The 12,270-nt window shown below is 48.6% G+C and overlaps 1 protein-coding gene across 1 annotated transcript in view; it reads left to right on the top strand.

Moving 5' to 3' along the window:
- The window catches only part of slc27a4 (solute carrier family 27 member 4), a 62,704-nt gene extending 50,742 nt beyond the window's left edge, over positions 1 to 11,962 (top strand). The window contains exons 9-13 of the mRNA XM_043720438.1: positions 1,664 to 1,789; positions 3,009 to 3,146; positions 7,529 to 7,693; positions 9,921 to 10,067; positions 11,414 to 11,962. Coding sequence (XP_043576373.1) covers positions 1,664 to 1,789; positions 3,009 to 3,146; positions 7,529 to 7,693; positions 9,921 to 10,067; positions 11,414 to 11,571 — 734 coding nt within the window. The 3' untranslated portion in view covers positions 11,572 to 11,962. The remainder of the gene's footprint in view (positions 1 to 1,663; positions 1,790 to 3,008; positions 3,147 to 7,528; positions 7,694 to 9,920; positions 10,068 to 11,413) is intronic.
- The last annotated feature ends 308 nt before the right edge of the window (positions 11,963 to 12,270 follow it).

Here is a 12,270-nt window from a genome sequence, read left to right as displayed (position 1 = left end):
GAAGAAAGGGCGGTGGGAGGGAAAGCACAATGGGCCGGGGGGCGTTTGGGGAAATAAAACCAGGAGTGTGGTATCTGACAGTTTGCCATTAGAAACTGCTCACTGGGTCGTAGTGAGGCAGCAGGAAGCTGTTCAGCCGTTCAATTCCTGCTACCTCTCTGCAGGCTGGGTCCAATCAGTCTGATTTCCCCCAGGTCTCCCCCTCCACCCTCCACAGCACCCTACAGTGTGGAAGCAGGCCATTCTGCCCATTGCATCTACACTGAGCCTCCTAAGAGCATCCCACCCTTTGCTAGGTTTTTCCGGGGAGCTGAGCTTTCCGATTCCTTTCCTGAACTTGCTTCACACGGTTGCAGTCTTCTTGCCCTCTCCACACACTCTCGGTAACCGGGCGATCGCTCAGTGCTACTCCAATCCTTCAGATCCCGGGGAAAGTTGAGCTGCTCCAGCCCTGGTACCCCGTGGGTCCCTCACATCCTCCATCCTGTGTCCAGTGGCTGTGCCTATGGATGCCTGGGCCCTACAGTCCAGAATTCCTTCCCCTTCCCCCCTTCCCTCCCTCCACCAGCTCCCTCTCTCCCATCCCTCCTCCTCTCAGTCGTAAATGGCCTACCCTATATCCTCAGACTGTGACCCGTGGTTCTGCACTCCCTGCTCATCGGGAACAAGCTGTCTGTGTTTACCCTGGCTTGTCCTGTTGGAGTTGTACAGGTTTCTATGAGATGCGCCAGCCTCATACATCTAAGCTCCTGTGAATATAATCCTCACTGATCCAGTCTCTCTTCATACGTCACTCCTGCCATCAGTCTGGGAAATCTTTGCTGCACTTTCTCCATCCCCAGAACATCCTTCCTGAGGTGAGGAGGCCCAAACTGCACACACTTACTTCAAGGTCCCGTGCAACTGCAGCAAGACATCCTGCTCCTGTACCCGAATCCTCACTGTGAAGACCAATGGCCCATTTGCTTCCTTCACCCGCTGCTCCCGCGTTCTTACTGACAGTGCCTGGTGTATGGTGGTACCCAGGCCTCATTCCACCTCCCCCTTTCCCAATCGATTGCTATTTGGATAATAACCCACTGCTATGTATTTGCCCACTCCCTTGGCCTGTCACATTCCGCAAATGCAAGTTGTTGTCAAGAAATATTTCAAGCCTTTACTGGAGTTTGAGAGTTTCATAGGATCAGAGAATCCCTACAGTGTGGAAACAGGCCATTTGGCCTATTAAGACCACTCCAAAAAGTAACCATTCCCTTACCCTATTACTCTACATTTGCCCTGACTAATCTACACATCCCTGAATACTATGGGCCAATTCACCTAACATGCACATCTTTGGACTGTGGGCGGAAACCGGAGCACCCAGAGGGTGTCATTTTGTCGAGAGTGGGACCACAGTCTGTTTGGTGTCACGTTGGCCAATGTTACCTTCAGACATTGCAGCCAAGTAATAATTTCCTGTGAAAATGTGACGTCCTTTTTTTTATTTTTGCTGGCATGGGGCAGTATGGTGAGGCTTGCTTGAGCACTGGTGTGTGGGCAACAGGACAGGATTTCCGAGGTATACCTATTTTCCGGTGGCCACGTGGATCCTCGGGAGTTTGTCTGGCAGGGTGCCAGGCTGCAGTTTAAAATCGAATTGTCCTTCATTTCCTTTTGCAGGTTGGTGCCTGTGGCTTTAACAGTCGCATTCTGCCATTTGTCTACCCGATCCGGTTAGTTAAGGTGAATGAGGACACGATGGAGCTGGTTCGAGGAGCTGATGGTGTCTGTATCCCCTGTAAACCAGGTATCCTTACAGCATCCGGTAACCTAGCAACTGCTGTTCACAGTCCATCCTCAGTCTGTGACCAAAGTACAACCAAACGACTCTTTGTGTTAAAAGAGAAAAACTCTCGGGTTAGTGGCGTTCAGTTTAACTCAGGTGTTACTGACTTAGAGAGCGAACGTGGGGGGATGTGTGCACGTACATACGTATGTGTATGTGCGTGTACACAGGTATGCACACACGGTCAGTCCCTGCCACAATTGCACCCACAGTCAAACAACCTTCAAAATCTCACCGGTTAGATTCACCGTTACAAAAATGGAACAGTTAGACAATATACCAGAATGTTGGAACAGCCCTCCCCCCAGCTAGGGGCTAAAGGAAGGCAGAGAATCGTCATTCTGAATGGCCAGGGACTGAACTAGACCTGCCATACAATTACTGTGGCAACAACAGCAGGTCTGGGTCTGAGGTTCCGTGGCCAGTAGCTCATCATCTGACTCCCCAAAGATTGTTCACCATCTACAAGGCCCAAGTCACGAGTGTGATGGAATACTCCCCGCTTGTCTGGATGGGTGTAGTTCCAACAACACTCCAGAAGGTCCACTCCACCAGCACAAAGCAGCCCACTTGATTAACATCGAATCCACCCCTTCAGCGTTCACTCCCACTCTCGAGAATGCACAGTGGCAGCAGTGCGTACCATCTACAAGGTGCACTGCAGCAGTTCACTGAGGGTCCTGAGACAGCACCTTCCAAACCCAGCGCCGTCTACCCTTGCAAAGGACACCACCATCTGAAGGTTCCCTTCCGCCCAGCTGGAACTATGTTGTCGTTCCTTCGTTGTTGTTGGGTCTGAATCCCAGAACAGCTCCAGTCAGACCACACAGACTGCAGACTGACTCAGCAACACCTTCTGAAGGACAGTTAGGGGATGTGGGCAAAGGCTGGTCCAACCAGCTGCAGGGTCCTGTCGGTGACACCCACATCCTGTACGGAATACACAATTAATTGGCACTCTAATCCCCTCTTTGATTAAGAGTCATCCACATTGCTGTGGGTCAGGAGTCACAAGTAGGCCAGATCGGGTAAGGATGGCAGATTCCCCAATGGACGTCAGTGAACTAGATGGGTCTTTAGGACAAGTGATGGTGCGTTACTTTAATTGTAGACTTTGATTGAAGTTTAGTTGGCCCGCACTCTGACCAGCCACTCTGTCTCCGTTTCCCCCCCGCCCCAGGTGAGGCGGGTCAGTTGGTGGGTCGGATTGTCCAGAGTGACCCTCTGCGGAGGTTCGACGGATACGTCAACGAGACGGCGACCACCAAAAAGGTCGCACAGGACGTGTTCAAGAAGGGGGATGCTGCCTACCTCTCAGGTAAAGGTGGGGGAGGGTATGGCCGGGGGAGCTGGGGCTCAGGTTGGAGTCCAGCCACTCGGCCAGTCATCGGGTCAGGGCAGCAAGCAGGAAGGCCCTGAGGAAGGAGGAGGGGGCATGTTGGAGCCCCCTCTGCAGCAGGAGTTGGGGGGAGCTGATGGTCGGGAAGGGTATTGAGAGGTGTTCCCGAGTCGTTACGCTGTCTGTTTGCTTCATCAATCCCAACTTCCCGGGCTTCGGAAGCTCGATAAGAGCCTCTGTGCCTGACAGAATCCCGGGCACGTCCCCAACAGGAACCTGCATTAATATAGCGCCTTTCACAACTAAGCTGCTTGACCAATCCACTGCCTAACTGTACTTCTGTCTCCTGGTTCGGTTTTGTCAGACCCGATTTTACAATGTAACTGTGAAGGAACTTGGGATGTTTTGAACGTGAGAACGAATATAATATTTGTAAATGGCGTTAGGCCATTCGGCCCCTCAAGCTTGGTCTGCCATTCGTTAAGACCGCTGCTGCTCTGATTACTCCACATTCCGGCCAACTCCACAGAACCTTTTCCTTCCCCTCGCTCATCAATATCCACCTGCCTCTGCCTTAAAAAGATTCAAAGGTTTTGCTTCCACCGTCTTTTGAAAAAGAAAGATCCTCTGAGGAAATAATTTCCTCCTTAACTGCAATGATAATAAATATCTTATTTTAAATATTGTGTTAAAGGTGCTATAGGCTGTCGTTGTAGAGTCTGCCTGAGTCAGCTCCCCTGTTCAACATCATCATTCCACCTGATCTCATTGTTTCCACGGAAACAATCATCCAATGTGTAAAGGTACAGGAGAAAAACTGGAGGTTGGCACTAGGTAGCGACTGAAGATCTGGTATAGATACGATGGGCCTAATGGCCTCCTGCTGCATGCTATGCCTTTGTGGTCTCAGCTTTCTACCCAATCCTTTCCTTGGCTGGGTAAAAACACTTTGATCTCTCCCCTGAATAAGTTCCCTGATAGAGGATTCAGAAACTCCATGAGTCTCTGAGGGGGTGCCATTTCTCCCGATCTAGGTCCCAAAATGGCCGCCACCTTATCCAGAGTCATTGGGTCACCTCCACAGTCTCCAGCCAAGGCGGGGATTGACCCTGGCATCTCTATTAAGGACGCTACACATTTCAGTGAGATGACCACCTTTTACTCCTCTAAATGCCAGAAAAGGCTCTTTCTTTCCTCATAGGAACCGGCTTCTCTATGTAGGGAACAGTCAGGTGAAGCCCCCTCAGCTGCAGCCTGTGGAAAGACACATTTCCTCCTTCTTTGGGACAGAGACCAATAGAAAACATTTGCCATTTGATTACCTCTGGTCAACCTTTGCGTGTGTCGGACATTTTCAGACCAGATCTCTGTGCAGGGCTGGGCCGCTGTATGAATACAAGGGTCTACCCTTGCCCAACGTCACTCCCCTTGGCTACGTCTAAGGTCATCGATGCTGCTGGCGCAGTCACATTTGGTGACCGGGCCCTTGGAAAACTGAGGCAGTCTCCAAGTACAATCCTCGCTCAGGGTCATGAACCTTGTTCAAAAGGCTCTCCATTCTGACTTGGAAACATTAAGGTTGCAACATGGTGACAGGTCATTTGGATGGGTTAGGCCACTTTTGGAATATTGTGTGCAGTTCTGGTCTCCATCCTATTGGAAAGACGTTGTGAAACTTGAAAGGCTCCAGAAAAGATTTACAAGGGTGTTGCCAGGGTTGGAGGGTTTGAGCTATAGGCTGGGGCTGATTTCCCTGGAGGGTCAGAGGCTGAGGGGTGACCTTTATAGAGGTTTATAAAATCATGAGGGGCATGGATGGGGTAAACAAACAAGGTCTTTTCCCCAGGCTAGGGGAGTCCAGAACTAGAGGGCATAGGTTTAGGGTGAGAGGGGAAAGATATAAAAGGGACCTAAGGGGCAACTTTTCCATCCAGAGGGTAGTGTGTGTATGGAATGGGCTGCCAGAGGAAGTGGTGGAGGCTGGTACAATTGCAACATTTAAAAGGCATCTGGATGGGTATATAAATAGGAAGGGTTTGAAGGGATATGAACCAAGTGCTGGCAAATGGGACTGGACTAAGTTAGGATATCTGGTCGGCATGAATGAGTTGGACCGAAGGGTCTATTCCCGTGCTGTACATCTCTATGACTCTCTTTGATTGTCTTCATGTACCTAAGCAGTCACAGCTACTCTCCCATCCTCACATTTGAGGGAAGGCTCACATGCCTGATTTCCTGATGGAGGTGGTGAGGTGGTATCTAATGTAGAAATGTGGGTCAGGTTGGGCCTGTATCCACTGGAGTTTAGAAGAAAGGGAGGTGACCTTGTTCAGCCATAACCTCTTGAAGGAACACTGAAAGGAGACTCTCTTTCTCCTTGTCCGAGAGACTAGAGCGAGCACCCACAGTTTAAGAGGTCTCCCATTTAAAGGTTGCAAAGAGGGGAATTTTCTTTCTCTGAGAAGGTTGAGAGTCTGGAACTTTCTTCTCCAGAGAGCAGTTGAGGAGGCAACAGCTGAGTTTGACGAGCAAGGCAGTCATGGGTTTTGGGGAGTAGACTGAAAAATAAAGATCTCAATTCGATCAGCCATGACTTTATCAAACCGCGAAACAGACTCGAGGGCCGAATGGCCTCCTTCTGCTCCTAATTTGTATATTGGCTGGCACAATGTAAATGATCCAGTCTAATGTTTGAAGAGGTGGTATGGACCAGACCAAACCCCCTCAAAACATATCAAGGCGATAGCCAAGATCCTAGCATTTATTTTTATTTAAAGGCTAGTTTAAGGTGCTGTGTTCCAGACACGATTCGATTGGTCAAACTACTGGGCTTTAAACCAAACTCTCTTTATTCTTACACCACAGTTAAAATGCAAACAATAAACAAGAATTGGCACAACTTTAACTCTATCAAAATACTACATGAATAACTACGAGTCATCAACTGTTTCAATATGGCTGCATACCATTACCCCACCCTTGGCAAAGGCAAATTCAGCAAAACCAATTTCCCTCACTCGCTATCTCCTTCAGTCCCAGAGAAAGGAAAAACCAAAAGCTTGAATTGAGCAGCAGCAAGAGAGAGCTGTATCTCGCAGCTTCAACTCCAAAACCCCAGCTTCAACAACAGAAAGCTCAAACCCACGGCTGTGTGAGCCTGACTCCACCCACTCGCACTTGTTTTGTCTGTCCTTTTTAAAAAAAACCAAAGCTATTTACTGTGCTGTCCATGGAGAAACAGAACAAATCCCTCTTAAAAACACATCTCATCACAGGAGAGTCATAGCAGACTCTGTGTTAGCTGTGTTCCCTTCTTTGCAGACTCTGAAAGGCCTTCTGAGTTTCTCCAGCATTCTCTGTCTCTAATGTTGTTTTCCTAATCAGTACCTCTGAATCTCTGATGTTTAGTAATTTTATAAAGATAAAGCTGTTAATACGCCAGGAAAGATATTCCTCAGTTCAGCTCATTGACCTCTCTCGCTACCCAGATGTTGTGCATTCTTATACCCTGCCTTGCTGTTCATGTGCAGAACAACTTCGATTATCGGAATGAGACAGACAGGGAGTATTTTGTCCAGATAACTGATCTGATTGTAAACAAAGGAAGCATTTACGAGACCTTGAGATCTTGTTTGGATAATTTGGGGCAGCACGGTGCCTGAGTGGTTAGCACTGCTGCCTCACAGCGCTGGGGACCCAGGTTCGATTCCAGCCTCAGGCGACTGTCTCTGTGTGCGGTTTGCACATTCTCCCCGTGTCTGCGTGGGTTTCCTCCGGGTGCTCCGGTTTCCTCCCACAATCCAAAGAATCGCAGGTTAGGTGAATTGGTCACGCTAAATTGCCTGTAGAGTTAGGTATAATAGTTCGGGGACAATGGGTCTGGGTGGGTTACTCTTCGGAGGGTCAGTGTGGACTTGTTGGGCTGAAGGGCCTGTTTCCACACTGTAGGGAATCTAATCTAATCTAAATCCGAAATTTGGATAATTGATGTTCGGATAACCGAGGTTATTCTGTAGTCCCTTTATTCTCAGATGACCAAGATTGTTAACTTGCTGTGTCTGACCAGAGACTGCCCGCCCTGTTGGAATCATGCACAGACACCTTACAGTGACTCACCTTTGCTCTTGCTACGTGGAGAGAGCCTGTTAAATTATTCCGTCCCAGTCCCTGAATCTTTCCCCATTTCAGTGCAATCCTTTCCTCCTGCAAGTCTTTAATCCAACTTCTTTTTGCAAGCTGTTTCTGAATCAGTTTGCACTGCGCGTTTCACCCGTGTGTTGTGATGTTCAGCGTGGTGTGGATTTTATCGTCTGTAGCTGTCAGCTCCTGAGCACTCACTGCAGGCTCCCTGTTCCCTGCAGGCGACGTCCTGGTCATGGACGAGTATGGTTACATGTATTTCCGAGACCGCACGGGGGACACTTTCCGTTGGAAAGGTGAGAATGTGTCGACCACAGAGGTGGAGGGGACTCTGAGTCGGATCCTCGGCATGACGGACGTTGTGGTGTACGGAGTTGAGGTGCCCGGTAAGTCTTTAGCATTCAGACGGAAACGGGGAGCTGGTTACCGGACACTGACCCTTATTTCTGCATCAGTGGAGCCCCCAGGCAGGAATCCTGGTGGCCCTGATCAGATTGCAGTCGGGTGAGGGTGTTAGTATGATGCCTACCATAGTTGAATTGCCAGTCAGCTCGCTAGGGACTTGCAACAGCAAGGCACTGCTGTGTAGTTAGTGCCTGGGCTCCTCCATCTGTTGCTGTCTCTGGTGGTGGTGGGCAGGGTGAGAATAGGGGGTAGAAAGTTGGCTAAGGGGTAACAATGAAGACCCCACCCTCACTGAGAACATCAACCAAGAGGGGGTGCCATTTAGCCACTCTCCTGCCTGTTTTGCCAATCAATGCGATAATGATCAGCTGTCACAGTTATGCCATAGATCAGGGATCACTCAGAGTAAGGAGTTTTAGATTTCCCCACCCTCTGTGGCTGGAAGAGTTTCCTGATTTCAGGAATGAAAAATCCACCTTGAATTTTCGCCCTCCCTCACCCAGCACCAGCCTCACTGACCAGTGGAAATGGCATCTCTCTATCTACCCTGTCCGGTGTCTTAAACATCTTTAAACACCTTAACTCTCCATTTGAATGAAGTGTGGCTGGGTGACCGCTTTGCAGAGCACCTATGTTCTGCCACAGAAATGACCTGGAGTTTTCCACTTGCTTGCCACTTTAACATACCGACCTGTTTCCCAGTGTCCCTGTTCCAGGCTCACTGCGGTGCTCCAGCAAAGCTTAGTAGAAGCTGGAAGAGCAGTATCTCATTTTCTGCTCTGGGAACCTGCAACCTTCAGGACTTAAATATTTAGTTCAACAACTTTAGGGCTGGAGCACCTTTCCCCATCCCAATACACCAAGCCTTGTCATCACATGGACTGTTACCACATGCTACCCACTGTCATCACGTGGGCTGTTACCACACGCTACTCACTGTCATTACGTGGACTGTGACCACACGCTACCCACTGTCATCACGTGGGCTGTTACCACACGCTACTCACTGTCATTACATGGACTGTGACCACACGCTACCCACTATCATCACATGGACTATTAGCACACGCTACCCACTGTCATCATATGGACTGTTATCCATGCTGCCCACTGTCAGTCATTAATAGCCTTCATTAGCAGTTATTCCTAACCCCAGCCTGACCTTTAACCCCAGCCTGACCTTTAACCACTCCTCTGTTTGTCCAGCTGTTTTTCTATCTCTTTGGGTTCTATCTCACCTATCGTTTACTCTTCCCCAGCCCATTTTCTCTATTAAAAAAGTCCTTTTCCCAGCTCCCACCAGTTCTGAGGAAGGGTCACTGCACCCGAAGCATTAATTCTGACTCCCCTCCACAGATGCTGCCAGACTTAGTGAGATTTTCCAGCAACTCCTGTTTTTGTTTACGATTTCCACTATCCTTGATATTTGAATGAAGGCAAAAGTCCTCCTTTTTAGAAATTCTTTGATAGGATGTGGTGTCATTGTCAGGGTGATTTTGTGTTGTCCACCCCTATTTACCCTTGAAATGATTTGATTTGATTTAGGAGTGTCACGAGTGAAAAGTGTTGTTTTATGTGCTAACAAGACACATTTAGATAGGGACATCATGTCAGAGGACAGTTAATGGTCAGCACGTTGCTGTGGGTCTGGAGTCACATGTAGGCCACAGTAGGTGAAGATGGCAGATTCCTTCATGAAAGGACGTTAGTGCACTAAATGGATTTTTCCAACGAACAATGATAATAATGAAGGCTACATTTCAAATCCAGATTTTTACTGATTATATTTAAATACCACCAGCTGCAGTGAGACCTGAACCTGTGTCACGATGGTTGTGAGCCAGGGTCTCTGGATTACGAGACTATTGATGTTACCAACTCCACCGATGAGCCATCGACAACAGGAAAGCGGTTAGTCACCCAGTCCCTCAAAGGGACAGTACGGCAGTGGTCTCTGTTTCACTCGGTGAGGGAGCTCAAATGTGAGCAGAACATCTGCTTCTGGGTCACTATCTGAAGTGCAGTGTGGTAAATACGCTCGTGTGGTTGGTAGGAGAGGGGCAGTTAACTGCCGTCCCTTTACATAAAAATTACTGAAGGAATGAAGCTCCAACAACACTCACCAAAACGCCATCCAGGACAAAGTTGATTGGCACCATGTCTCCTGGTGAATAATTTACACCTCTCTGGTTTCTGTCCCCACTTCAGGTGCAGAAGGTAAAGCTGGAATGGCTGCGATAGCAGACCCTAACCATCAGATCAACCTGGAGACGTTCTACACTGACCTCGAGGTAGCTTTACCTCAGTACGCACGACCCATATTCCTGCGATTATTACCAGCGGTGAGCAAAACAGGTACGAGATGGGAATCTTCTGGAAGCATTCTGCCACCTGGAATGCTGTCATCATGTCCGAAGTTTTGAAAAGACTGATAGCAATAAGCGAATTCAACAAGTTCCCTGCGCGGGTTGTAAGGGCTGAATGATTACATCACATGTTGGCTATTCCCATGGGACTGACCTCTAACTCCAAGACTGTAGCACCACAATTAGTCAGTACCGTCCCTCTGAGAGCGCAATGCAGCATTAATACAGCACCTTTCACCTGGCAATGTCTCTCTGGCACTGGCCCTCCAACCACGTGGTGCTCCCTCAGAGCTAGCTCTCCGACCTCAGAGCCGGCCCCCTGACCGCGTGGTGCTCCCTCGGCGCCGGCCCCCTGACCGCGCGGTGCTCCCTCGGCGCCAGCCCTCCATTTCACACACTTGCCTTTGTTGCTCAGACCTTTGAGTGTAGGGGTTGGGACGTTATGTTGAAGTTGTACAGGAAGTTGGTGAGACCTTGTCTGGAGTCCTGCATTACAGGAAGGATATTGTTGAGCTGGATAGTGTTCAGAAAAGATTTACCAGGATGTTGCTGGGAATGGAGAGTTTGAGTTATCGGATGGGGTCGGACAGGCTTAGCCTTTTTCACTGGAGCGTAGGAGATTGAGGGGTGACTTATAGAGGCTTCTAAAATAGAGGGGCAGAGATAAGGTGATTGGTGGGTGTCTTTTCCCTCGGGTGGGGGATTTCAAGACAAGTGGACATACTTTACAGGTGAGAGAAGAAAGATTTAAAAAGGCCATTCTCTCTTACAGAGAAAGTGGTTCACGTGTGGAATGAACTGCCAGAGTAATAGATGCGGGTACAGTTCCACCATTTAAAAGACATTTAGATTATATTACTTACAGGGTGGAATCAGGCCCTTCGGCCCAACAAGTCCTCACCGACCCCCCGAAGAGCCACCCACCCAGACCCATTCCCCTACATTTACCCCTTCATCTAACACTACGGGCAATTTAGCATGGCCAATTCACCTGACCTGCACATCTTTGGACTGTGGGAGGAAACCGGAGCACCCGGAGGAAACCCACGCAGACACGGGGAGAATGTGCAAACTCCACACAGACAGTCGCCTGAGGCAGGAATTGAACCCGAGTCTCTGACGCTGTGAGGCAGCAGTGCTAACCACTGTGCCACCATGCCGTGTAGTTAAATACATGAGTAAGAAATGTTTGGAGGGATATACAGGCCAAGCGCAGGCAGATGAGACTAATTTGGGATTATGGTCAGTGTAGATTATTGGACTGAAGGGTCTGTTTCTGTGCTGTATGACTCTCGAATTGCTTTCCTGACACTGACTTTTCTTTCTCATACCCAGGAACGTTCAAATTCCAAAAAACAGACATGAGGAAGGAGGGGTTCGACCCGAGGAACATTAAGGACAAACTTTATCTCCTGGATCAAAAACAGCGAACGTACATCCAATTGGATGAAGAGCTCTTCAGAAGCATCCAATCAGGGAAACGGAAATTGTGATGAAAGCTCAGTGATCTCTCTCTAACTGTTTGTTTACCTCACTCTTACTGCTGTGAGTAGCCAGAAATAGCAAAAGGGATAATTAATTCCATTTCTGTTACTTGACCAGATTTGCATGTACAGGAACTTTACAGAGAATTCCATTATTTTTCTTTAAGTTTATTACAGATTTGCTAGTAATTTATGAAGAGCGATTATTACAATTTTGCACAAGAGAATTATAATTTTTATTATCGGTTTTGTTTGGGATGGTGATCTTCAATTGGGACAGAGCTTTTATTTATTGGTTTCTTCGACAGCCCTGTGTAGCATCTTTGGGTGTTTGAACGTTTAATTAAACGGGATTCATACGGGGATGTGAGCTGTCACCGTTTGATCTCCATATAAATTATCCCTCAGTACTGGTCCTTTTACACCATTCAGATTATTATTGTTGGATGCAGGGAGTGACGGGTACAGTATCACTCCTGTCCACTAAGGAATCATCTATTTACCACATCTATACTTGACACCCCTACTTCAGCATGGAGTGGGTGTTGGAGGGTCAGCGGTGAGGGATGGAACGCCGCACTGTCGGAGGGTCAGCACTAACGGAGGGAGCATTGCACTGTCAGAGGGTCAGCGCTGAGGGAGGGAGTTCCGCACTGTTGGAGGGTCAGCGCTGAGGGAGAGAGCAGCACACGGTTGGAGGGTCAACGC

Source organism: Chiloscyllium plagiosum, chromosome 30 (assembly GCF_004010195.1).
Source record: "Chiloscyllium plagiosum isolate BGI_BamShark_2017 chromosome 30, ASM401019v2, whole genome shotgun sequence".
Lineage (NCBI taxonomy): Eukaryota > Metazoa > Chordata > Chondrichthyes > Orectolobiformes > Hemiscylliidae > Chiloscyllium > Chiloscyllium plagiosum.
This window is presented reverse-complemented; position numbering and strand designations above follow the sequence as displayed.